This window comes from Bos taurus, chromosome 12 (genome assembly GCF_002263795.3).
Source record: "Bos taurus isolate L1 Dominette 01449 registration number 42190680 breed Hereford chromosome 12, ARS-UCD2.0, whole genome shotgun sequence".
NCBI lineage: Eukaryota > Metazoa > Chordata > Mammalia > Artiodactyla > Bovidae > Bos > Bos taurus.
The window spans coordinates 33,893,476-33,921,335 of record NC_037339.1 but is presented as its reverse complement, the minus strand read 5'-3'; the positions used below and the strand labels follow the sequence as shown (position 1 = coordinate 33,921,335).

The following is a 27,860-nucleotide window of genomic DNA, read 5'->3' as shown; positions in this document are numbered from 1 at the left end:
ATAGGACTTCCTATGGTTGTTTTAAAATATGTCAGCTTTCAAACAAAAACTGGTGAGAGCAGAATATGTGTGATCCTGTTTATAACTCCTTGGGATCTGAAATCCTAGCTGCTCTAGATCCTACTTTTCTTGAAGAATGATGTTGCCTTTTTTTAAGGATAATTTTATATGTGGATTTATTATTAAAGAGATCAGAAAAATATTTGAGCTTGGTTGGTTAAAGGTAAATTGTTAGTTATTTTTGTAGCCTGTGGAGATGCGTGAGATACTAACTTCGAAGAGCTAGCTTGCATTTCTCTTAAACGAGTATTGGCTCTAGTAGACTTTACCTTGTGTTTTTTATAAACAAGCAACCCTACTGTGGGGCTCAATTTTGGGACCCTTGGGAGCACCGCCACTCCAGCTACAACATCTGCTTCTGGTGGATTTGGAACCAGCCTCTTCGGATCTAAACCTGCCACGGGGTTCACTCTGGGAGGAACGACCACAGGTAAGGGGGATCATCACATTCTCGGAGTGGGTTTGGGATATTCATTCTTTGCAGGTTCTGTCCTCTGTCTTCTCTCTTTACAAGAATCATCATTGGTGGTAGACTTAAAAAAATAGCAAATACTGATAGGAAAGGGCCAGAAATAGGGCCAGCCATTAACTGTGATTTACTTCAGTGAAGGAGGAACAACACACATACATCTAAGGATGAAATAAAATAAATCTTAAATATAATGAATTAAAGTAATTCAAAAGTTTGTTAGATTACATAACAGTGTTTTACGTTAGTGAAGATTAAGTCAGGTTTAGAGTTGGGACATTAATTTAGCATATGTGGGACAGTCAGTTTCCTATTTTGCTGTAACATTATAATTTACATCCCAAAGAGATGTCTTAGATTTTTTTTTTACTGTTACAAACAATAGTTTCAGTGGGAAAGGGCAGGAGGTAAAGCTTTCTGGTAGACATTTTAATAATAATAAAAAAAATATTTTGTTATAAGCCAAAAATAGTTTCACTGGCGCCACCATTTAAAAGTTTGCTTCCTTGCTTACCTTTGTCCTCTGCCCACAGAGCCTCTTGGTCTCTGTTGCCACCTTTGGTGTTGAGCTGCCAGCCTCACTGTGGCACTTCCCACAGCCGCACAGAGGCCACGGAAGGACTGTGGGAGTACTGTGAGTGTGCCTCTTGAGGCAGTGCTGATACTCTGTTGGGAGCAGCTTTTATTTTTTCTCCTTGCCTGATTTTGTTATAGGCAGTAGTTCCTGGCATTTTACAGCTCAGTCCCTAATTAACCAAACTATATACAGCTTGTAATAAGGGAACCAGTGCTGTAGGAAGAACGCTAGTGTTAGATCGTGATTGTGGTGGAAGATACTTTGTTGCCCGTCAGTCTCACCTGCAGTGTTACAGCTCCTTCAGGGTGGTTTCAAATCCTCCCCTATGACAGGGCAAAGGAGTGCAGTCTTCCACTGATGCTTCAAGCTTATTTCTCTTTTTGTCTCCAGCAATAACAAAAACTATAACTCAGGATTAACTCTGGGTAAGGGTTTCTGAGGGGAGGTCCCAGATCTGTGGTTTCTTGCTCACTCTTGGTCTCTCACAGAGTTGGGCTGTAGAAGACAGCATGTGAGGACCTGATACGGATAACAGATACTGACTTCTCAAAGAGCCTTTCAGTATCTGAGTGTTTAAAAAATAAAAAAATTGATGACTGTGTAATCCTTTTCTAATTCAGAAAAAAATTTAAATACAGAATTTTTTGGTCAAAATTTATTTCACAGTTATATTTTTCAGTCATTTAAGCCCTTTTAATGGAAAAAAGGTACCAAACTTTAGGCCAAAAGTCTTGGAATTAAGCGTTGGTTGTACCTCTAAATAGTTGTGAGGCCTTACAGTCATGCTGCTGCTGCTGCTAAGTCGTGTCAGTCATATCTGACTCTGTGCAACCCCATAGACAGCAGCCCACCAGGCTCCCCGGTCTCTGGGATTCTCCAGGCAAGAACACTGGAGTGGGTTCCTTCTCCAATGCATCAAAGTGAAAAGTGAAAGAGAAGTAGCTCAGTTGTGTCCGACTCTTAGTGACCCCATGGACGGCAGCCCACCAGGCTCCTCCGTCCATGGGATTTTCCAGGCAAGAGTACTGGAGTGGGGTGCCATTGCCTATCTGGCAGCTAGTTATCTATCAAAGGAGGGTATTGGAATGAAAGGTTTTAGATTCCCTTCCAGCTCTATACTAATAGTTCTCCATCATGATATGCTGCCAGGAATGAGGGTAGCCAGGGCGACAGTTGCCTTGACCTTGATGCCAGGGCATAATGCAAAAAGATGAGAGGACAGTGAGGAACCACAAAAGTTAATTCATTTAGTTAAATGCAGGTTTAAAATTGAAATAAATTAAAGATTTGTGGACTTTCTTTACTTGGATGCTGCTTGCCTGTTATCCACAGAAATCGTATCTGTTTACCACTGAAGTTTTAGACAGGATTGGTTACACGGTCAAGCAGTTGGCTCCTCTTGTGAGATTTTAGAACCTATATGTGTCCAAAGCACATTACCCTGGCAGGGACTCCAGTTGTGGCGGGGGCAAGCCAGGAGCATGGTTTCTGGCTTCTTTTCTCTCAGTTTTCAGGAGAAGCCAAAACGCAGGTCATTCATAATTTCTTTGTGTAATAATTTTGAGCTACTGCTTCTGGCTGTGGCCTTGAGTCTGCATGATGCTTTCAATATTGAGATTTAGCAGAATGTGCTGGAGGTGGTGGTATCTCTGAAGTAGAATTGACAGAATGCAGGGGAGACTTTAGCAACCCAGTTGACTGTGGGGAGTTTAGGGAAGTTTTTATAGGGAGACATGTAGAGTCCAGAGGGACATAAGGCAGAGATAGCTTTGGAGACTCAGATAGATATCGACTTGGACCTATGAACCTACAGTTGAGATTCTGAATGTGGGCAAGAAGTTTTAGAAAGTGAGAGAGCAAAAATGGAGCCAGATAGAGTATGATTTAGTAAGTGAACAGAGATACACAACTGGTTTGTGTGAAGTATCAATAGACAGAACGGGGAACTAAATTCAGTGTCTCGTCATAACCTGTAATGGAAAAGAACCTGAAGAAAAAAATTATTTATAAAACTGAATCACTTTGCTGTACTCTTGAATCATTGTTAAATCAGCTGTACTTTAATTTGAGAAGTGAACTGAGGTAAGGAGACAGACAGGAGAGACTGGAGGAGCCGCATGGGGAGGAGAAGAGAGGCAGCTGGGCACTGGTAGGGGAGCAGAGGAGGAGAGTTGCCAGCAGCAGAGGAGGTGTTTTAATTTAGTCTTGGAGAAGGAAGACTTTTTCTGTTGAGTATAAAAGAAAGGGGAAGCGCTGTTCTGGGTAAATCTGGAGGTGGGGCAGAAGGTGAATTCCAGTATCACCACCTCAGTTGGATTTTCCTCTTTGGTGTCCACTGTGATTTGGTGAATGATTTCTCTCTAGTTTATAAGTGTATATATCTGTTCTATCTACACAAAGTAGGATCTTAGACTTTCAGGGTCCTGATTGATACCAGTATGCGTATGGTTATGGTAAGATGGGATTCTTTTTTTTTTTTTTTTTGATGGGATTCTTTTTAAAACAGGAACGGCAGCCACGACATCTGCATCTACAATAGGCTTCAGTTTAGGCTTCAGCAAACCCGCAGCGTCCGCCACGCCCTTCGCGCTGCCCATCGCCTCTACCTCGGCCAGCAGTCTCACGCTCTCGTCTGCACTGACATCCACTCCTGCAGGTGAGGCTGTTGGAGGATAGTGGCATTTTCTAGTTTTATTCTCATTTCATTCAGTTAGTGAACACAGGTGTCCACCTTTAGAAAAAGTAACTTCAGTTGGGGAAAATTTTTACTTCAGTCATTCAGCAGTGTTGACGCACTGAATTACTGGTTTGTGAAGATCTGCCTTGAGCATTAAAGCAGCAGAGGCCCTCTTGGAAGTTGGTCTCTTTACAGAGCAAAGCAGGGTACTGGATGAGAGGTCACGTGTGAACCTGTTCCTGTCTGCTTTGTTCTCAAGGAACATTCTGGTGACGGGAGGATAAAGAGTGCATAAACCTTGCCTGGTTAGGAGTCATCTGGTTTTGAGTGTGGAGTTGGTAGTCTGGGTTGAAAACTATTACTGTCTGTACTCTCTCACCTGATACCATGCTAGTATTAACCAAAGCTTATGCTTGTCACTGGTTTTTGCTTTAAAGGTAATATTTCTCTCTATTATTAAGTATATGTAATGTTATCTTTAGTGAATAGTTTTCCACAAGAGCCAGTTATATCTTGACATCAGTTTAAGAAAATGCTTTGTATTTTCTATGATGTTCTTAGAAATGATGTTCTTTTTGAAGTCTTACAGTTTTCACTTTTTATAGCATCCACAGGATTTACCCTGAATAACTTGAGTGGAACAGCAGCCACAACTACCACTGCCTCAACAGGCCTCTCTTTAGGGGGGGCCTTGACTGGTTTGGGAGGCTCACTTTTCCAAGGTACAAGCACAGCATCATCAGGTAAGTGGTGATACCTACTCTCCAGAAGAGTGAATGATAAAGTTTTTAATACATAATTGGATATCTTTTATTCAATTTAGATATTTTAGATATCAATATTTTATATTGATATTTTAGAAATAAATTTTCTCAACATGACTAGATAAGGAGACAAAGAAGGACCTGTTTCAAGAGTCAGTAAACTGTTCCAAAGAAACTTGTCTTTTGAATAAATGGCACTTGGATAGTACTGAATTGTTTAGCCTCTAAATTCACTGTGAGAGAACTTGACCTCCTGACCCTGACCGGGTTCTGGGAATGGCTTTTTGTTACAGATGTTAGAAAAGGGTATTAGAGTGCCTTGAAGGCAAGACATTAAAAGCAAATATTAAATGATTTTATTAGTTTTGTAGATGTCTCCTTTTTTTTTTTTTTGGTGAGTATCTTCTAATAACCAAATCACTAGATTACTGTAGCATACATTTCTTTGCAGGATAAATATTTAAACATCTTTCCCAAAGATTCCAGTGAGATCAAAACACAAAAACAATAGAAGAGTCAGGGTTGCTTTTGTATCTCTGTGTTGAGTTTCGGTTGACACAGTATTCAATGCTTACTCTATGTTACGTTAACCTAAAAGTGCCATTGATTTTTTAAAAAATTCATAACATTTATCCAGCTGTGTGTTTTCCACACATTGTCAGGATTTAAATCCAGTTTTCATTTATCCCATGCTCTTATCCAGTACATTCTGCTGTTTTCTGTTTTTAAAGTAAATAGAGTCTTGTCTAAAAAGAACACACTTATGTCAGCTTGAGAATGCATGGACTTAAATGATTTACCAGGGCAGGGTCTTTGAAGTTTTAACTTGATTCAAAGGTGACTTAAGTTAACTTTGTTGACTTAAGATTAACTGTAGTCTAGTTCTTCCACGTCCTTTTGTCTGTGAAGTAGAATTTAAATAAGTGAAGTCTTTTTTGTTTGTTTAATCAAAAGAACTTGAGAATGTGAAATTTTGATGACTGCAAGTTTCTATCAGTTCTTTAAATTTCATTAATAGTAAAACTGTTTGCTTTGTATTATACTAAAAACCTTATAAATTCATACTAGATTATTTCTTTTTCCCCAGCTTTGTTGGAATATAATTGACAAGTAAAACTGTAAGATATTTAAAATGTACAACTTGAAGATTTGTCTGAATACCTTATTTCCCCCATCAAGTTAATTTATACATCCAGTACTGGATGATTTTGAAGTATAGAATTCCAAAGCATGATTGGAAGACAAATAATCACCTGAAAAATGTGCACACTAAAACTACTTTGATATGCTTTAAAAACATCAAATATAATCTAGTGTCCATGTACATCAGTTAATAGATGTATTCTGGCCCTCTTGATAAAAATCACATCATCCAAACTTCATATAGCACTGAGTACAAGTGAGATTATCAGTCTTTGTCCAAAGCATGCTCTGGACTTGTTTCTTTTTATTTGTCTAAGTCAAGCATGATGATAAGCTGGGATCCAACTTGAAGGCGTTGAGTGTGTTGGTCATTCGGGGAAGTCATTATGTATTAGGGTGATGAACTTTATCAGTGATGTTTGGCTTGTTTGTAGGACTTGGACAGAGTGCTTTAGGCCTGACTCTGGGAACTACAGCAGCTACTTCAGCTGCTGGCAATGAAGGCCTCGGAGGTATAGATTTTAGTAGCTCATCGGATAAGAAGAGTAAGTAATGTTACTGTAATTTTACATTCTAACAGTCCTATTGAGGGAATTAAATTTGTGTCTGAAAAATTATTGGTTAAATATTCAACAGGGAAGTTTTTAAGTTTGTATTATATTTCACAAATTTTGTGTGTTATGCATTTAAGATTCTACTTTTGTAAAGGACTCAGATTTGTAGGTGTGTTTGTCTTATGTAACTATCTGAATGCATATATTAATACACATTTAAAAATTGGGACCATGGTCCATGTGTTGTTTTGTAACCTGTTCTTTCTTGTGTAATATATCACAAGTTTTAATCAGAGTCAGTAATTCTTTACAAATATTTTAATGTGCTTATCATCAGTTTTATGAATGGATGTATCATCATTCAGTCAGCCACCATCCTCCAGTCAGTGTTTGTCTCCAGACCTTTGCTTTGGGAAGTGTCACTGTACTGGGCACCCTTGCAGAGAGAGGCAGTGTGGTGTGGTGGCCAGCCCGTTTGCTGGCTGTACATCCTGGCTCAGCTGTTCACAAGCTCTGTGACCATATTCAACCTCTTTATCCTCTTGGTGCGTTATGAAGTAGGGGAAATAACAGTCCCTGCTTCATGGGGTAGGTTTGAGGATTGTAAAACCTTAGCAGAGCCAGGCACACAGAAAATGCTGTTTGATTTTATTATGAGTTTTTGTTCATATTTTGGTTATTTCCTTAAGGCAAATACCTAGAAATTGAATCATGGGCTTAAAGGGAGGGACATTTTGGAGTTCCATTGTATATATTGTGAAAGTGCTTTCAAAAAAGATTTACTCACCAACCAGTATGAAAATGCCCTTCTTGTGGTGCTCTTGGCATGCCTAATATTCTTTAAAAAATTTTTTCCAATCCAAATGCATTGTGAAGTTTTTTTTTTTTTTCCCCCCTGTGGTTGTTGGTTCTGTGTGTGATTTGTTTTGATGAAAGCATGTTCCTCTGGAGTGCATACATACATACTGCACTGAACCTCTTTGAAGAACTTAGAATGACATAATGCATGAAGCTGTAGGATACTCAGTGTCCTATGTCTGTATGGAATTTTTTAATTGGACATGGATTTTATTATTAGAAGATAATATTATAGGGTGAATTACTATCTTAAAAGTTGATAAAATCCTTTTAACCTTAGAAGATTTGGATTTATTTTTCTTTGAATGAAAAATTTAAACACAAGGTCCTATCTTGTTTTTACTTAATTTTCTTTGTAGTAATTCCATAATTCAAAAATAGCCTTAGATGTTTTAGCAGCTTAGTTTTTTACTCAGATGGAACAGCCTGATAATAGGGCCTTAAAAAAGTGTCAAATAAAGCTCTCAGGAGTTAAACTCCTCAGCAAGATTTTTCAGGGAAGATAGATGAAAAAGGAAGATTCTTTCGCTTGAAAGAAATACTTGCAAATCAGCTGCATAACTGTTTATATGTACATAAAAACAGTTATATATATGTCTAACATGCTGTGATTAGAGTGTGACAAGTCATGAGATCACATACTGTTTAAGAAGCAGTCTAAGAAATCCTTAACCATTTCTACTTTTACCTTAGTTTGTGTTAACTTAAAACTTGTATTTGGAATATACTGATAAATAGCATATTTTTACACGAAGCTTTTTCAATTTTCTAGGTGATAAAACAGGAACAAGACCAGAGTAAGTTTACAATTTGACTAATAAAATATTTTAATTAAAGAGTTTTACTTATTAAACTGTAGACAAATGGTATGGTTGGAAGTAAATGGAACCATACATGCATTTCGAAGAAAAGTTATTTTGAAGTTTTTGTGACAAAGTAATAAACATAGGCTGTGGAGAGATTGTGAAAGGTAAGATATTTGAGAAAATTATAACTATTTCTTTCTACGAAGTAGTTGGCTTTTCCTCAAATAATAAAAACAAACACAAATATATGTAAAGTGTCTCTTTGCCTTCTTATAAGTATTGAACAACTCATGGAACTTTACTCTTAGACCACTTTTTATTTATATATACAAATTGAACATGTATATGTACCTTTTCTTTTATATGTAAATTGCTGTGCCAGCACCATTCACTTCCTGCTGTTGAAGAGGGAGAAGGCCTCCATGTACTTTATGTGTATGTTTGAAGAGTTTCATTTATTCCTGTCTTATTAAGTAGTGTGATTCCTTTCAGCTACCCCCAGGTCTTATTTTGTTGAAGAACAAATTGAAGTTAGAAAATAATAAAGTAAAAGTATTGTGAGCATCTCACTGTGAGAAGTTTGGTAGGCTTTCTTTCTTTAATGAATGCTATAATATTTTTGAACTAAACGAAATGTCAGTCCTGGGATTTTTGAGCTGGAGAAACTTAGTTTAATATCTCATCCCACCTGCAGTATTCTCTGATTTTGTTCTGAAACATTTAGTCAAATGCATCTATGTGTACTTGTAACAGATGCCAATCTTCTTAGAACAGAAACCTCCATGTCAGGTGAATTGTTAGTTATTGTGTAGGTTTATTACTCTTTATAAGGAACTTTAAAATCATCCAGGAAGGCTATAAATAAGGAACATTTGCTGTTTTCACATGCTTTAACACACACTGTAGTAGAATTCAACTGCCAGGTTCTTATGATCTCGGGTGTTAATGGCCTGTGGCATCTTTCTCAGGGACAGTAAAGCACTGAAGGATGAGACTCTGCCTGCTGTCATCTGCCAGGACGTCGACAACCTCCAGTACGTGCATCAGGTGTCATCAGGAGCTGAGTCAGACTCCAGCGCGGCGGTGGTGGGGGGTGGGTGTGGATTTCAGGGGGACCATCTCCTCCTCCTCCTGAGCATTAAACTTGGGGAACATTGGAATGCCTGTAGACGTTAAAGAAGCAGAGCAATTGAATGAAGGAAATAAAGGAATTAAAATTCTGTAACTGCCATTCTGTGAACTGTAGATGAATTTTTTAATAGTTGCTTCTCAAAACACTCGGACTTAAAACTCTGACCTACATGTGGTAAATGTACTTTTTTTCTGTAGAAAATCAAAGGTGTATTTTTTTTAAAACTCAGTTTTCTTTTTTTAGGAAATTTGTGAAGGAACAAAAACAGGTTCAAGAAGAAATTAGTAGAATGTCTTCAAAAGCAATGCTTAAAGTCCAGGAAGATATTAAAGCTCTGAAGCAGCTTTTGTCACTGGCTGCCAGTGGATTGCAGAGGAACACGCTCAATATTGACAAACTGAAAATAGAAACCGCTCAGGTAAGCTTGAGTGTCATTTTGTTGTAGTGTTTTTCATTTGTTTGTTTGTTTTTTAAATAGAAATAGGTCTTTTTAAAATCATGAATTTTCATGGGTAAGAAAACCACATAGCACATGTACTTCTAAATTACTGTAATAGTTACTGGTTTTTATTGAGTGCTTACTTGGTATGAGGCGGTATTCTAAGCAATCTAGATATATTAACCCAGTGATTTTCCACAGTAGCCCCATGAGGTGACATTGGTTAGAGAAGTAGAACCTGTAGCAAAGGGCCTGGTGCACAGTAAGCGCTGCTGCTGTCATCATCCTCAGGGTTATTTACCTTGTTTTTGTACAGCAGTGTTTTCTATGGTTGTATAGTACAGGTTTTAAAATAGTAATGTCTGTATCTATGGATGAATAAACTTCATGAATCCTACATAAATCCATAGTTTAAGATAGACCAGCAGCTCATTTTATATTTATTATGAAATTTGTTCATGAAACTATAGTTTGTCCTGCCTGAAAGGAGCTTCAGTCATAATATGTTCTCATAGCATATGAAGCTCTGAAGAGTGGTTTTGTTGAAATCCTGAGATGGTTGGTATTTTCAGCCTGACTTTTAACTGGCTTTTTCTTTTTTAAAACCTCTGTTATATTAGGAGTTAAAAAATGCTGAAATAGCTTTAAGAACCCAGAAAACACCACCTGGATTGCAACATGAAAATACAGCTCCTGCTGAGTAAGTTAAATAAATGTTTGTCTTTAAAATAGCAGAACAGTAAAAACAGTATACAGGCCATGGATTTCTTAGTTCACTTTTTAGCAAAGTGGGTTTGCTAAAAAGTGGCAAACTGGGTACTTTGTGTGAATTTTTAAAATTTAATTCTCATAATAATTTTGAGAAAGTATATCACCCCCATTTTACTGCAGGGTAGGTGAAAGCTAAGGTCGAGCTTTTAAGCACTCTTCTGCAGTTGCACTTCATATTGCTTACAGGGTCTGTTCCACTTGATTACGTTGTGCAAATAATAGAAACTTATGATTATACCATAAATACTTTCAGTTTAAAAATATTTTTATGATAGTCTCTTCCTTAAACAGGGCATACTAAGTGTAGTTTAACCCTTTTATTTATTTCCATAAATTTATTTGCATCCATAACTTTTATTTGCTTACATAACAATATTCAGGAAGAAAAATTGTCAAGTGTAGATAAGCAGCTTGAAAAATCCACCTGTACCCAGCTTGTATATTCATCTAGTTTCCATACATGTTATATTTATCTTGTTGTCTGTTTCCATATCCTTTTGTGTTACGCAAGATGATAATAGTGAACATTGTCAGGTGCTTGCCATACACCACCTGGGTGGCTTGGCTCTTTACTGCCGGATCTGACTTTGCGCAAATCCTCTCCAGCTGTCAGAGTCCAGTCTAAGAGATGGGGAGCCTGAAGCACGGAGATGGGAGTCCTGAGCTTCTGGGTGGGCGGGGTTCATTGGACTCCTGGTCCCTTATTCTTTTTTTAAGTTTTGTTTTGATTTCAGATTTGCAAAAACATTTCAAGAATAAAACCAAGAATTCTCACATATCTTTCACCCAGATTCTCCGCATGTTAGCATTTTTATTTTGCAGTTGTTATGTTCTTTGCTGTCCATGTTTTTAAACACATTTCCCATGTGTAGAATTGTTTGTCGAAATGATGCCCTTGAATGCTTGAGTGCTTCAGAGTCTATTTCTTCAACATAAGGATATTCTCTTTCATAACCACAGTGTAGTGGTCAAACTCAGGCAGTGACAATGATGGTGATACTCCTGTTGCCTTATTCAGATGAGCCTGGGGTGAGCTGCTTTGCCAGACTTCCTCAGTATCTTATCCTGCTGTCTTGTTCTTCATGCTGCCATCAGAGCTGATTCTGAAATGGGTTGAATCATGATTTTCCACTGTAAAAGCTTTCATAGTTCCCCATTTCTTATAGAATCAGTTCCAACTGTGTTTCGTGCTATTCAAGGTCTCTTTTTATCTTTCTAGCATTCTCTGGTTATGTTAATCAGAATAGTAATTGTAATTGTATACTTCTGTAGTAAGTACCCTGTAGTGTTTTCAGCTTATAAATAGTATTTCCAATTATAATTATAAGAACTCTAAGTACTAGTGTACTTTTTCTGTTCTAGGATTCTTTTCACACTTCATTTAGTTGTTATTTCACTTCCAGTCTACAACATTTATTCAGTCTTTTCTTAGATGACCTTGACATTTTTAAAAAATATTGTTATTTTGTAGATTATCCCTTAATTGAGATTTTTCATGATTGGAGTAAGGATATGCATCCATTTTTGATACCTTGATAACTTACAAATTTGAGATTTTGTTTTGGTAATACTTGTGTCACTTAAAGGTATATTGTGTCATCAGACTAATTCAAAGGCCATACTTAAACAGAGGCCTGTTTTTGTTGGAGTTTTGAATATGAAGGAAGCAGTGTTTTTACAACGTGGTCTGACTTGGTAAATGTTCTCGTGTAGCTACTTCAGGATCCTGGTTCAGCAGTTTGAGGTGCAGCTCCAGCAGTACAGACAGCAGATTGAGGAGCTGGAGAACCATCTAGCCACCCAAGCGAACAATTCACACATCACCCCACAAGGTAACATGCTTTCTGTGGTCATTTTTTTAATAGTGCTTTTAGTAGTCTTAAGCTGCCATAAGACAGTTTCCTTTAAAGTCATTGATTAGATCTTTATTTCTTACAAATATAAAATGCTGTTATGAACGATTATGATATAATGGGCAGATGTCCTGGGGCCCACCTACCCCAGATTACTGATAGAGAGAAGTCCTTCTCTCAGTCTGCTCTGCTGTCTTCTCTCTTCCTTGGAAGTACTGGTGTAATTTTTTTCATCCTACACGTTAACTGTACCAAGAAATGGACTCAAGTAATAGAAGAATAATATTGGTTGTGTTATATATGTATTTGTGTGATAATATGATTTTCTTTTATAGATTTGTCAATGGCTATGCAGAAAATTTATCAAACATTTGTAGCTTTAGCTGCACAGCTTCAGTCTATTCATGAAAATGTGAAGGTGAGTTCTCATTCCGTATTCATTTATCTGGACATCTGCACCAAGTGAAGTATTTGTTCATTTGCAGGACAAAAGTGTCCATGCTCATCACAGAAATAGCTCAAATTACTTGTAAGTGAAAAAGACCAACTCTGAAATAATCTATAATATGCCCAGACACAACCGGGCAAGTGTTCTGTGAAGTGTGTTAACTTTTCATCAGCTTATTGTAAATGACTTTCCACATTCATACATGTACTTGTTTGCCATCATTTGAGTAGTTAAGCAGGATTTTGTTGCATGTATGTGCAGTTTGTTTAACCCATTGTCTTTTGTTGGACATTTTGGTTATTTCCATCTCTTATAGCACTATAGAAGGTAAACATTCTTAGTAGCAGAATCATTTCCCACTGCTTGAATTTTATGTGTGTTTTAAGTGTTTATTGGACCCTTCATAAAAAAAAACTTGCTAACATTTGTCCCTTCTAAACACAGGAAAATGTATTTATCAAAGAATAAAAATAAAAAAATTTGTCACTGAATATTTTGAGTATTGTGTAATATATTCATTTTTAAAAATTACTTGGGCAAAATAAATATAGGTATACTTTACCAATCAAGCAAATATAATTGGTCTTTCTTGGATTTATATATGGTCAGAGAAAACCTTTAAAATTCAAAGCATCCAAACTTGAATCTAGATAAATTCTTAACTGTATAGATTAGAATTTCATGGAGATTACCAGTGTTTCCTTTTTTATTCTGATGCATGGTGATAGAATTTTTTAAAGTTAACCACTTAAATCATACTATTTTTGAAGTGATAGCATAGTTCAGACCATTTGCTTTGATTGATTAAAAATTTTAAACCAAATCTTTAAAATAACTTAATTTTTTAAAAATAATTTTAAAGGAGGAATTTTTATTAAATTCTCTTGAAACTTTGTAATAAGTGTTTAGTTTTTTAAAGTGCTGAAGGTGGTTCTGTCTTGGCACTTTGAAGTCTGTGTTGTGCAGATGTTTTTCTTTCTTGTCTTATTATGAAAGTTTCAAATATATAAAAAGTAGTATAAAGCTGATTTATTTAAGCCAAACTCTTAAGGAAAGTATTTAATAATTCCAGGGTGAAACAGAATCATTCCTATTCATAGCCTTAATTAAGGAAGATGTTGTTTTGGGTAATCCTACCCATTTTATGAACTTGGTAATTTTTTCTTGGGCTTCCTTGATAGGTCAGTTAGTAAAGAATCCGCCTGCAACAAAGGAGACCCTGGTTCGATACCTGGGTCAGTAAGATCTGCTGGAGAAGGGATAGGCTTTACCCACTCCAATATTCTTGGGCTTCTCTTGTGGCTCAGCTGATAATCTGCTTGCAGTGCGAGAGACCTGGGAAGATCCCGTGAAAAAGGGAAAGGCTACCCACTCCAGTATTCTCTGCTGGAGAATTGCGTGGATTGTGTAGTCCATGAGGTTGCGAAGAGTCAGACACGACTGAGCGACTTTCACTTTCACCATGTTATTCTCATTGTAGAATAATCAAACAGTATTGATAAAGTATACCCTCCAAGCTCTCTTTGCTTTGGTGACATTTTAATATGTGTCACCTGCACCTTTTAAAAAGTATTTAACATATTTTATATATATATATGCATATATATGTATTTAGTAAGCTTTTTTTTTTTTAATGCTGTTTACATCTAAGTTATCCAAAGGTTGGCCATTAAAGGGAAATTGTCATGAAAAATTAGAATATTTAAAATGGAATTTTAGATACTACTATGCTTGTCTGCAAGCTCTCTAACTTATTTTAAAGAGGGCCTCAGGAAGCCAGAATATGCAGGCAGTTGATTGTAAAGACATATATGGCTAAAAGCAGGAAGACACTGTACAAAGGTATGGTAGAACTCTCAAATTCACCACTTCCCATACCATGCATATGCTGGCGCTGCAAGTGCCATCATAACTTGGCATTGGCAAGTTAGATGAAGTACATAATGCTGGCAGTGTTTTTGATCTGTCTTTGCTAATTTATTGTATGGTTATATTCACCCTCATATTGTCAAAGTCAGCACAAGACATGATTAACACATTCTATTTTTCATTCCTGTAGGTGCTCAAAGAACAGTACCTTGGCTACAGGAAAATGTTCTTGGGAGATGCTGTGGATGTGTTTGAAGCCAGGCGAGCAGAAGCCAAGAAGTGGCAGAACGCACCCCGAGTCACTACTGGACCCACCCCCTTCAGCAACATGCCAAATGCAGCAGCCGTTGCCATGGCTGCAACTCTTACACAGCAGCAGCAGCCTGCTACAGGTCTGAATGCATTCAAGTTATAGCTTCTTACTGTTAAAGTGCAGAACACTGATGTGCATTTTTATGAGTCTTCCTTTTGTGTTAGCACTGAAGAAATTTCTGAGTAACTGTTCCAGTACAGTCTAAAAATTGTGATGGACACAATTATAAACATATACCTGATAAAAACACAGGGTAGTCTTAGCAATAATTAATTATACATCAATTAGATACTGAATATTGTGAATTTACTTCATGTTATTTGCTGTGTTGCTATAAATGCCCTTTAGAACATGGTGTTTCACTACTGAATTACATTTAAGAACCGATTCTAAATTTGTGACTGTATCATATATTGTTTTAAAGTCAGAGGTAAAGTAGCCAGAGGTTGCATTCTTCTCTCTGTGATGCTGACAGGCGGTGTGTTCTCGCGTGCAGTGGTTACAGAATGCCCATACTCAGGATGAAGTATGTCTTTTTTGACTGAAGGTGTGTTGAGAGCAGTAGGTTTGTATAATGACTGGAAATAGAACAGGCCTTCTTAACCAAATTTAGAAGAAGGTACATGCTGGAATTGTTCATACCTTTTAAAATGAACAGAACAGTGGCAAGAGCAGGAAAAGGATGTTTTGAATTGCTCTGGATTGTGCATGAGGTATGTGCTGGGAGGAGCAGATGAAATAACTGGGGAGATGCTGGAAAGCAGATAATTGTAGTCCTTGGTTTAAATTCACTTTCTATGAGAGAGACATTTCTGTGGTCCAGTTCTGCATGTTTAGTTTGGTCCTGGGTCTTTCAGAGATGATTGTCTTTTTACTTCTGCAGTCCCTGTTTTGTTGGGCTTGAAGTGTGACATACAGAAATACAGTCTTAATGGATACTGATATTTTTTACTCATTCATACATTTTTGAATAGTGCTTATGAGTTACTTTGTAGCTTGAATCTTTCTGAGAGTTCCATAGAGTCCAGTAGTAAGTTACAGTGTGCAAAAGCAAAAAATGTGCACGTCTAGATTGCATTCAGGCTGCCTCTGCAGGGGAAGCATTCTCTGGGTTTTACTGTTGGCAATTTAAAAAATTGTTCTTCACACTTAGAGATGACAGAATTGACTTAGTCATCAGTGAGTGGCTGATAATGGCTTTATGTCAAATCCCCCATGTTCCACGGCTGGACCCGTGTGGACAGTGGCCCACATAGGCACTGTGTAGTAGTTCTCCAGCTGGCTTAGGGTGTAGGACTGCATTCTTATATTACAGAGGGAAAACATCATTGTGGCATTGGTTCCCAGCGGGTCATTGTGGGGTGGCTAGAAATCGAATCAGCCCTGTACTGGTGACTTCAGTTCTCCTGATGATTTATTTAACCAGCTCATCAAACTAACTGTAGTACCAGTTTACTTTTCAGAGCAAATATTGATTCTAAAATAGACCAGAGAAAGCAGGACTTAGTTAGGTATTCTTTAAACATAAGAGATTTCTATTCTAATCAGTAAAACTGGAGAAAAGTCAGTTATCTAAGCTGTTACACTATAAGGGAATTATGTTCTGTGGTGTATGCTAAAATAGAGGTAAAGTCACCTGTTGGATTTTGTTTTATATACTTTCTTATGTAGGCAGTCTTGAGAAGTTTGTAGGTTTCCCTGCATACGTTTTGGGCTTAGAAAGATACTTGTTCCTAGGAAGATACTTGTTCATTTTTTGAGTGCCTCCTCTGTGCCAGACTCCAGGGTTAGCAAGGTAAACAGTAGAGATGCGGTCTGTGCTCTCTGTAGTGGTGGAAAATATTAGCTTACTTTAGAGGAACCATCCTGAAGCACCCTTTGCTCATGTGCTTGGGTTCTTTCAGACCTTTGCCAGGCTTTGGGGACACTGACTGCCTTGTACCTTCCCTGCATTTGTGAAGCCCATCTAGGGCTTTCTGATCAGGTGGCAGGAATTGTAATTTATTAACCTAAACAGTCTTACAGTGTTTTCATTTTGCATTGTATGGATTTTTGGACTGAGAAGCTGAACAATAGTGATCATTTTGTGCTGTCTTCTTGGTTCCCTTTTGTTTCTCTGAGGGTCTCCATGCTCCGTGGCCCATCCTTTTATGCCTGTCCAGGTCAGTCAGGATCCGCCTCTTTAGTCGTGTCACCCACCACTGGAGTGAGACTGAGCAGCTGTTAGATGCACGAAGCCCATTAGAAATGCCCTCTTTATTGCATTGCGCTTTGTACCCGCGTCTTGTCCCTTATGTACTGTGACTGGTGAAATCTTTAAGTGCCAGTAACAGAATTTAAAGACCATCTAGATGAAGCTGGATGAGGCTTGTATGCTGTTTTTAGTCAACCCTGTTGGTCTGTGCAAGGTTGAGTTGTTGGGGGGCTTTGCTTCTGTTTGCATGTAGGTTCTTGACTTTATTAATGTAAAAAAAAGCAGACTGCTTCTTAGGCTGCTACCTTCTGAAGGTGCATTCTGTGTAGTCTTTCTTGGAGGTGGAAGTATGGACGTAAGTGACTTCATGATCCTCCTTCAATGTCTTTTAATGAAAAAATATATATAATAGACCTAAGGCCTGCGTGGTTTATGGTTATTGCTTCTGAAAACTGAAGAGAATTGATGACAAACTCCGCAGGCTATTTATGTATGAAATTAACTTCGTATGTGGATAGATTACGTGCTGGCAGAACTGGAGCACACTGTCCACCTTGCTTCTGAAGCCTCTTAAAAAGCTTAAGACATCGACATTAGGCTTTTCAGTGTAATTTTTACTTAGGATAGATTGTTTTAAGCTAATGAACTGGGATTAAGTTTTGCTGTTGTGTTTTGATGCTTTTAAAAGTTCTTGGTGTTTACATAAAAAGACTTTTCTCCTGTGACTTAACTGCTGTTTTTAAGGAGAGCTGAGACATTTTGTTAGGAATTCCTACTTTCTAGCTTTTAGTGTAGGTTTGGACATTTAAGGTGTATTGCTAAATAGGAAACTTCTTCCTTTGAGTTTCTTGTGGTTTTACAATTTTGTTGTATGTAATAACCAAAGGAGCATTCCCCACTAAATCAATGAGTAAAAATTTTCAAACGGGGGGAAAAACAGTTTTTGTTTTTTAAGAAAAATTATTACTTTAAAAGATAATGATTTAGGAATAACCATCCTAATTACGTTAGGTATTTTGAATGATCATTGAAAATTATAATAAAAAAAATTTAGCACTTTAGTCCTTTTCCTGTGAATTCAGTTTTACTTTTAAGAAAGTAGAATTTATCCTGAAAAATATGAATTAAAGTGCTAACTTGATTTTGTTATGTGTGAATATATTATACAGTAACTTTTGTAAAATGTTACTCTACATGAAGGTTTCACTTTGGGCAATCACTGGGATATGTTACTACTAACTGGGTATTATTTATGGAACTAAGAGCCTCTCGTTGAATGACTAATGACTATTCAGATTTTGAGACAGATTTCTTGAATTGTTTACGTAATCTTTGCCTGAAGGATGTAGATTCTGCTTTCTAATAGTGAAACTAATTTATATGGTGGCCAGAGTGTAATATATGCTAATACTTTGGCATGGGAGATATTTATCATGAGTTTTTACTATTAAAAAATGTTATACATTTGCCTACTAGTTTTATAAATGATGTTGCCTTCAGAATTTGTGTGAAGGTACAAAACTCAAAATATCATGTACCTGTTGTGCAATGGAAAGTCTTGTCATTCTTAGAGTTCTTGATTACCTATATCCTGAATATTAATGATTAGAGTTGCTCTTAAAAGCAGACCCGCACACAACGAAAAGCATGTTATGTGAGTAACTCTTGGGACTTGTAGGGCTGAGGGCTGTGGTGTATATTATGCTCTAGGGTCTTCCACCAGCAGTGCCTCCTATGAACACGTGACACTTAAGTCTCTCAATGTTAAAGAAACTGGACGTGTGTTTTCTACATAATACTTCTGTTAGAAATAAGAAGGTAATATGCTTAGTTTCTTTTTCATATAGTAACATTTTACAAAAGAGCTGCTAGGCAGGTATTTTATTCTCAAGTTGATCTCAAACTGGATGTAAAAATTTAAATCTTTTCTAATTTATTTTTTAATAGTAGTGTAAGAACTCTGGCTACTGTTGGTGTTTCTTTATTTTCTGGGTAGAAGCTATTTGGAAAGTCCAGTTTCTGTCCCAGTGTAGCAAAATGTAGTTTCTTAGTTTCTTTTTTCTTCTTTCTTTAATGTTTTATAATTTTACACTACCTTTTTGAATAAAGAAACCTCATTCTTCATTGAACAACTTGAAGGCTTTGATTTCTTTAAGAAGTCTAAATATCAGTCTGTATGTTACTTTGGCAGTTCCCTCAACTTTGAGATGCACTGATCACTGTGCTTGAAAAAGACAAGACTGAAGATTGTACTATGAAATTTATCAAATAATTTTCATAAATTATCAAATGAGAGATTTTTAGATTTTTGTATTCTGCTTAGTTTAAAAAAAAAAAGTAGTTAAAAAAGAGAGGCTAGTAAGTTTGATGCTATTCTTGCCAAACTCAGCCAAAATCTTTAACAAATGGGAAAAGGATGACTTAATCGTTTTGCATCTGAGTACATTTTCCAAAATGTTGAGAAGAAACTTCTGAATTGAAATCTTGAATGTATTGAATCTGTCAAGGTACACAGCAGTGCCTTTGTAAATGTTCATTCTCTATCTTATTTAATCAGGTGATAAGTGGTGTGATGTAGCAGAGCCTAATAGTAGAACTCAATTATCACTTTTTGTGAACAAGTTGGAATTGTCATGTTACTGTGTAATTGATTTGCTTTAAAATGAACAATAAATTTAATAAAATAAAACATTGTCTTGTTTTTTATCTATTTATTTATATCATTTATATTTTCTGTAAGAAATCCTGCCTAGTTTTTGGTACTTACACTTATGAAGTAACATGATGGTTTTGCATGTTAGTGTCAGTCTCTTTTGATCAATTGGGACTTGACTCTAACCGTAAGGAGCTTATTTTAAAAAGAAAAAAAGTAAAAACCTTTACTGATTACAGCAACTAATCTTAACAGAAAACAACTGGGGAGATCTAAAAGCATTCTAGACGTGAAACTAAAAGAACTATAATTTACAATACATTAAAGATTTCAAATTATTTAGTAGGTTAAACTAACACTCTTTTCGTACGGTAAGCCTCTTTTGTCTTAAGTGTGAACAAGTTAATTTTTTTTTAAAATTTATTTTTGAATAGGTAAATCTGCTGGGACAGATAAATTAGGCTGGGGAGACATCCTGAAAACTAAGTTTTAGCAAATAGAATTTGTTAAAAATAATGACTGTTCATTTTAAAATTAATTTCATAAAGAAATTTAATCTTGAAAGAGTAAGGCAAATTTGTTTTTTTTCCCCCCCATTTTTTTTTTTTTTTATACCAGGGCCACAGCCATCTCTGGGAGTTAGTTTTGGAGCGCCATTCGGCTCAGGTATTGGCACTGGCTTGCAGTCAAGTGGCCTAGGTTCTTCAAACCTTGGAGGTACACTTTAACTTTTCTCGTATTGCATTGCACTATGATACATTCGAATTGCTACTAGCCTGTGAAAACCTCTAAGAGGATCTGCTCTTTGGGAAGTTAAGGTTCTATCTGGCCAGAAAAAAAAGGATTCTCTAAACATATCAGTGCTTTCTAAAATTATTAGATCTAGAATTTTAAAAATCATTTCATCTCTGTGAATAGTAAATATAAAAATGTATTAAAATCAAATGGTAAGGGTGTTCATATTTTCAAAGCAATATGCTAAAACGTGAACTTGAAAATTGCTTATTTTTATTAAATTAAAAAGTTAGTTGGAATTCAAACTACTTCTGGACAGACATTCTCCTAATCATCTTTCTTTTCTGAAAATGCAGCTCTTTAAATGGGGAAATAATTGTATCATAAATTGAACAGCCCAACTCTGTCCATTTCTAAGCACTTTTGGCCTATTTGCCTTTATGTATACTTCTATACATAAGTTTATTTCAGTAGTTTTTATAACATAACTAGTAAGGTAAGTCTTCTGCAAAATATGCTGGAGTACAAATGCTTTCCCAGTTCTCTGGTGTGGGTAATTGTAGGTTGATTGTATTTTGACAGGTGCATTGTCATGTAATGAGTATTGGATTAGAATATATCATCATAAGAGGTGAAGCCTGTTAGCTATATGGTTATGTAATATATTAGACTGTTAGGAATTACTAGAATTAATGGCAGACAGCATAATTCCTGTGGTCTATATTCCAGTTTGTCACCATATTTCATAGTTACAGGCAATAATACTATCAAACTCAATAATTTAGATAAACTGTTACAAAGTAGCTGAAGATGATTTTGAATTTCATTTTCTGAGCACTTGAAACAAGTCTTCAAGTACGTAGCAGACTCTGCTCCAGAACTCTGTATAATGAACACATGTTCTTTATTTAAGTTGTGACTAGTATTGTTAAGGGAGAAACCACGCTGCCCCTACTCCCAGTTTCTCAGTGTTGCATTGCTGGTAATGTTGCAAGAGCCTGTTCTTCCTTCGTAGAATTAGTGACTGACTCTCATGTGGTCATGCACTTTCCCAGTGCTGAACTTAAGTGAAAGTGTTTTTGTAAAAAGGAGAATAAAATTACTACGCGGTACATTGTGTTTAAATTGTTGTGCATGTGCTTATTTATGAATTTAGTCTTTTTTCTTTCCAAAATGAAATAACCCCTATAGATAACATGTATATGTGTTTGAGGAAAGTCATACTTGGATGGTCACTGAAATTTCTAGCCTGTTTGGGAGAGAAAGTACTATTCTTATTTTTTTATGGCTTTGTTCTTTAAAAATTACTGAGGGGTCGTAAGCTTAGTCTAAACAGATCTAAATGTTTTGTTTGAGAACTGATCTAATTCTTCCAGAAGCCTTGGACAAAAGGGTAAATAGCAGACCTCCTCAGCAGGGCCGTGGTTTTCAGCACTGTTTATTGTTGGTGTGGCTTGTCAGTATCCTTCACCTGTGTTTTACCTCCGTGTGTCTCTCTATCACCCCCACTAGGCTTTGGAGCTAGCTCTGGTTTTGGATGCAGCACCACAGGGGCCTCCACATTTGGATTTGGAACAACAAATAAACCCTCAGGAAGTCTTAGTGCAGGTTTGTGTGTTTTAGCCTGAATTTCAGGCCATTAGGTGCATTATTTTAAAAGTGTAAGTGTTGTTACTTCCAATATCAAAAAGAGATCCCTGATTCAGTTTCTACCCCTGGATGAAGCCTACAAGCCTAATATTCATATAGCTTTCTCTCATATGCTAAAGGTCAGGTTAGTAGAACCTTTCTAACAACTTAAGTTTGATATAATAAATAATAACATATGCTGTTAATGATGTAGACATTATTTTGAATCCTAAGACTAGCTTTATGCTTAAACAGTTTTTCTTCATTATTACAAAAATAAACCCACTGTGAGTTTTAACCCAGTTTTTATCATTATTCATTCAGGAGAATAGTTGTTCTCCTGAGGAGATACCGTTACATAAGTTATACATTCTTTAGTTGCAAGTCCCTCTGATTTTAAGAATACCAGTCCTACAAATGATGATTAATTGAATGCTTTGCTTTTGAAGTAGGTATAATCTTTTGACACTTCTAGTAGAGAATTCCAAATTCCATCTGCTTTTGCATTTTTCCTATATTTATAAATAATGACTTGTTATATTTTATTTCCTTTTTTAATTTATTTACTTTTTGTGGTCTCGCAGCACAGCTTGTGGGGTCTTAGTTCCCCAACCAGGGCTGAGCCCAGGTCCTTGGTAGTGAAAGTGTGGTGGATTCCCAAGCACTGGACCACCAGGGAATTCCCAATAGTGACATATTTTATTGTACAATGCTTAGGGATTAAAAGCATGCCTAAAATAACAATAATTTAATGTGGATTAACTTTAATTGAGGAAATTTTAAGGAAATTCCATTTAAATTAAGTAGTATTTAAAAATCAGTAGTTCTCAGGAAGTAAGATAATAGAATTCAGTGGTATCAGGATTATAATTTAAATATTATTTGCTAACATTAATTAGCTAGGCAGTATTTGATCTTAACTGTGTGAAGGCTCTTATAAAATAGAAACAATTGGTACTGCTGTTCCATGTATTCTTTGTCCTGAAAATTGTGGTTTGAGGCTTTCTTAGAGGACTTAGAATTGCCAGGGTAGGTCCAAAGGTCGGGAAAGTCTCTCCTCTACATTTTGATAAAGTGTATATGGATGGCTAAGGGGGAAGGCACCTTGGCATATTTAATTAACACAAAAGTGACTGCCAACTTGAAGTTTTCTGTTGATTTCAGTTATTTGTGTAAGGTTTCTCTCTTGGCCTGGATCATTCAACTTGTGTCTATAATAGGGCCACTTAGCTGTCAGCTAAATTATTTTCCTGTAAAATTCCATGTTAGAAATTTAGGGCCCTAAGACATTTGCTGTTTTCATGGGTTATATATTCTTTCAGCTAGAGAATTATCCCCATTTTTTACATTTGTTTTTGTGACTTAACTTCTGATATGAATATTTTCTTCCCTAAACATAAGGCTTTGGCAGCTCAAGTACATCTGGGTTTAACTTCAGCAATCCTGGCATCACGGCATCAGCGGGTTTGACATTTGGGGTGTCCAATCCTGCCTCTGCAGGCTTTGGGACAGGAGGACAACTCCTTCAGTTGAAGAAACCTCCAGCTGGAAACAAAAGAGGAAAAAGATAAACCTATGGGTTGATGTGCTGAGAGAACCCATAGCAGCATCATTCATTCTCTGAGTCTATTTTTCTAAAGTTGATGCAGTAAATAAATTGCATCCCAGGAGATTTATAAAGTTTTGATATTTTTCCTTACTTCTGGAATTTTGAACTCTGTTCTTGTTTGCCATGCTAAACAACTTTTCTCTTGTGAATTTGAAACCTAGTTGTATATCTTTCGTTATTTTGATTCTCAGTGTAAGAAATATTCTTATTACATCACTGATTGGTAAAACCTACTACTATTTAACCTAGTGTTTTCGCAATGTTTTTGTTGATAAGGTTTACATTATGTGAATATATGCACATTTGTTTCTTATATGGATGTTATGAACTCTAGGGCCTATATTAGAATCTGTGTTCCTTGACAAAAGGCCTTTTGAACTACACTGCAGGGCATCTTGTGAATATGTATGTAAAATATATACAGGAAAATACACACAACCGTGTGTGCATATGAAATATATATTTACAGACCTACAACTTTTGCCTCAGACTGTTCCCCTTTTCTAAGGGTGTTCCATTTTTCACCTTTTATGCTTCAAATCCTCAGTGCTTGTAGAATGAGGAGCTAGAGGTACCAGGTCTTATAGTTACTTGCTTCAAGACTTAGTGAAATGGTTACTGGTGTAAATATTGGCCAACTCAACAGCATTGCCCCCAGTCTTCCCCATTTTTGTTTCCACCTTAATCTCAGCAGCTCCTCCTGTCGAAGGCTGCTGTGAGACTGAGCAGACATATCTGTCAACAACTTAACTCCCCTATGTATTCTTATATCTAAGATGAACCTTCAGGAGCACGTTTGAATTCCAGACTGGTGTCTGGGGGCAAAGAGCTTTGGAGCCAAATTGATTCTATGCAGGTGTAGGATGCACTATTATTTTAGTGGAAACTTTTCTAGCTATTCCAATAAAGAGTTCTTTCTTACAGGGCTATTGATATTGACACCAAATGGAGTGGCTTATCAGCCTCTTTTATGTCTTAAGTAAGTGCGTAATTGGAAATAGAGAAACGGTATATTTTAAGGAAAAAAGTATTCTCTGTAGCAACAGTAAACTATCCCCTGTTTTAACAGTGAACAGAAAGCTCCAGATAACACAGAAACATGTCAGGTTGCATCTGTGTATCATTAGTATTAGTGATAGAGAGTGGGTGAAAAAGAGAGCCCTTGGAAAGAGAACTGCCTTAGCCATGATTTCAGACAGAAACCGTTATGTAGACCTATTTATCTTTCAAGTACAGTTTTCAGGTGAGATGCTGAACATGGAATTTCATTGAAAATAGTTTAATTTTTTATATAGAAGGTTTTGTACATAATGTGCATCAAGTGAATATTTTCAGAATCATTTTCACCAAGGCACCTTTTTTTCTAAAATAGGTATTACATACAATATATATACATATATATATATTTTAGTATAATGTTAGTTGGGTTTGACAAAAGTGTTATCAAGTCTGTTTTATTTATCTGCATATATCAATGATTGGCTTTTGGAGTTGAAGTTTTTGCACCTTGATGCATTAAAATAAGGAAAATGCTTTGTTTCTGGGCACTGAAGTTGTTTTTATTTTTTGCATACTTCTCTAATACTGCAGTCCCCAGATCCAAGTTTTGGGGAAGGGTAGGAAAACATGTGTTTAATTAAATACACAATTACAGCAAGCTTTTTTTTTAAAAAGGACATTACATTGTGCTGCAAAAAATCTGGATATTTATATTTCTTGGATTTTTTCCTTTGTATTTTACATTTTAATATGTTGACCATTGGGACTTTGTAATGAATCTGTTTGTGACAGGAGTTTAAATGTGTCGTCCCCGTGTTCACTGTGTCCCTACTCTGTCCAGAGCCTGTCATGATGTAAACAATAAACTTTACTGTGTCAGCTGCTTTGAATCTTTATAGGCGTCAGTAGTCGTTCTTAATACATAATTTCCTTATTATTCCTTATTATTTCCTCTTTGATTCTCTGGTTGGTTTTTAGTGTTTTGTTTTCACTGGTTTATACATCTTGCTTTTTTAAAAAACAAAAAAGGCTGAGTACAAGATAGCAAGTACTTCATCACTCGCTTTTGTGTTTGCAAAATTATAAAAACATTTAAAATTATAAACAAAAATACTGAGTGAAAAGTGAAAGTTGCCTTCAACTCCTGGGCCCCAATCTGACTCTCTTCCGCACAGTGTCCACTCTTTGTAGTTTGGTGTGTATCCTTTCAGACCCTTTAAAGAATGCCTTTCACTTGTATACAGATGTTCGTTCTCTTTCTCTCATTTTCTCACATTTTATTCTCTTAGATCCTTTTCCTTTTTTTTTTTTTAACAAGTGGCTTAAAGGTCTGTGTATTCCATGACTTGCCTGTCTCTCCTTGAATGGTGAATCAGGGACATCTCTGCACGTCAGTCCGTGGAGACTGACTCTTTGCTGACTGACCATGGCACAGACGCCGGGTCATCCGCTCTAGCTGCTCCCTGTTCTTCCCAGTATTTCACTTTTACAGAAAGAGCTGCAGTGAATATCCTTAAACGTGACAGTTGGTGCTCATGTTTAATGCTTCTTTGGGATCGATTCTAGAAGAGGAATTGCTAAAAGAAGCATAGAATGTATGTTTTAATGTCAGACTGCCTTCCATAAATGCTGTATAAACAGATACTCCTGCTCTGTGAGTACCCACTTCCTGTCTGCAGCCCTAGATAACCATCAGTCTTTTAAGTCCCTGTGAGCTGGAGCTTTTTAGCATAAATGTTTTTATTAATAAATTATTAATTTTAATAATTATCAATAATTCCCAATTATTAATGTAATTGCATATTAATATCCTGTGTCCATTTTATACCAGATGACTTGGGAGTTTTTTTCTTAATGATGTCCGTAGGTAACATAATCTAACATTTTTCTTTGGAGACAAATGACTCCTAGCTGACTTTCTGGGAGTCATCTCGGCTTCAGACCCCTGCCTGGAACCTGTGTGGTCTCTGGCAAGTTTCTCTTTTAGACCTCAGCTTCGGCACCTGCCAGGTGAGGACAGTACAGACGTGTGGTCGTATGAGGGTTGTGTCTACATGAGGCACCTGGGTGCAGCCCCTGCCCCTGTAGAGCCTTGTGTTGGGTGACGGCTCTAGGACTTTTAGAATGTATCTATTTCGTCAAGGTCAATTTTTTCTCAGGAAAAATACTTTCGGGATTTTTTTATTAGGTTTATACAAATAAAGTCTGTACCTGGGGAGAATCAGTGTCTTTCTGTGTACAGCCTGGTATGTGCATTTGTTAGGTCTTTTCTTTCAGCAAGGTTTTACAGTGTGTGTTAGCTCCCTGATAGTTTCCCCTAACAGCTTCTTAATTCTATTTCTCATTGAGGGTCTTCATCCTACAGTCAGTACAAGGTCATTCACATTATTACAGATGCAGATTAACTGTTCTTTTGTGATAATATAGTATGCCCAAGTTAATGTACTACTAATCTCAAATAGGGGCTTCCCAGGTGGCTCAGTTGGAGAGAATCTGCCAGTGCAGGAGACGTGGGTCCAATCTCTGGGTCAAGAAGATCCACTGGAGAAGATGGCAATCCACTCCAGTATTCTTGCCTGGGAATCCCCATAGACAGAGGAGCCTGGTGAGCTACAGTCCAGGGGGTTGCAAGAGTCAGACACAACTTAGCAAATAATCAACAATCTTAAGTAGTGTCTTTGCAGCAAGAGAATCTGAATGGTGCCTTCAGAAATTTTGCAGTGGGGTTATTTCTGTGTGGGACATATTCGAGTTGGAACAGTTTATCAGAAGATAGGCAGCATCACCTTCAATGAGCCTTGCTGCAGCCTCACTGTGGATGAGCCTGGCTGCAGTGTGCCTACTGGAGCACACACCACAAGGTGTTACTCGGTAACATTACTGCGTAACGTGGGCCAGTGTCCTGGAAGCACCAGGGAGTGCAAATCGGAATCTCACTCACAGTCGTGTCTTACTTGTATGTAGTCTGTTACGGGCAGCGCACTCAGAACTTTATATACTCAACCTTGTATGGCCTCGTTATTTCTCTCAAAAGCAGAAATCTTCCGTGTCTAGATGAAGGAACAGGGTTAGATTAAGCAGCTTCCACGAGGTCACATGGCTGTTTAAGTCCTGGAGCTGGGGATTTTCTGTGATACAGGATTTTCATGTCCATCCTTTCCATAACACTAAAGGTCATGTGATGATTTTTACGGTGGAGTTACACACCTGCAGTAGACTAGATCATGGCAGGTGAGGTGAGAACAAAGGTCTCTGGGCTTGAGGGAGCGTAATCATGTGTGGGGTCTAAGGAGTGTGATGAAGACATG

General features: G+C 36.9%; 1 protein-coding gene across 2 annotated transcripts in view; it reads left to right on the top strand.

The window, feature by feature from the left end:
• Positions 1 to 27,860, top strand: part of NUP58 (nucleoporin 58) — a 33,707-nt gene that overhangs the window by 4,693 nt on the left and 1,154 nt on the right. The window contains exons 2-15 of one of the 2 annotated variants that reach the window (NM_001098129.1): positions 351 to 490; positions 3,613 to 3,762; positions 4,389 to 4,526; positions 6,125 to 6,235; positions 7,875 to 7,899; positions 8,877 to 8,942; positions 9,284 to 9,458; positions 10,100 to 10,179; positions 11,964 to 12,082; positions 12,439 to 12,521; positions 14,611 to 14,812; positions 20,199 to 20,297; positions 21,828 to 21,923; positions 23,346 to 25,446. In NM_001098129.1, coding sequence (NP_001091598.1) covers positions 351 to 490; positions 3,613 to 3,762; positions 4,389 to 4,526; positions 6,125 to 6,235; positions 7,875 to 7,899; positions 8,877 to 8,942; positions 9,284 to 9,458; positions 10,100 to 10,179; positions 11,964 to 12,082; positions 12,439 to 12,521; positions 14,611 to 14,812; positions 20,199 to 20,297; positions 21,828 to 21,923; positions 23,346 to 23,515 — 1,654 coding nt within the window. In that variant the 3' untranslated portion in view covers positions 23,516 to 25,446. Of the gene's footprint in view, positions 1 to 350; positions 491 to 3,612; positions 3,763 to 4,388; positions 4,527 to 6,124; positions 6,236 to 7,874; positions 7,900 to 8,876; positions 8,943 to 9,283; positions 9,459 to 10,099; positions 10,180 to 11,963; positions 12,083 to 12,438; positions 12,522 to 14,610; positions 14,813 to 20,198; positions 20,298 to 21,827; positions 21,924 to 23,345; positions 25,447 to 27,860 lie in introns of those variants that run through there. The other variant, XM_059892115.1, reaches the window with a different exon arrangement.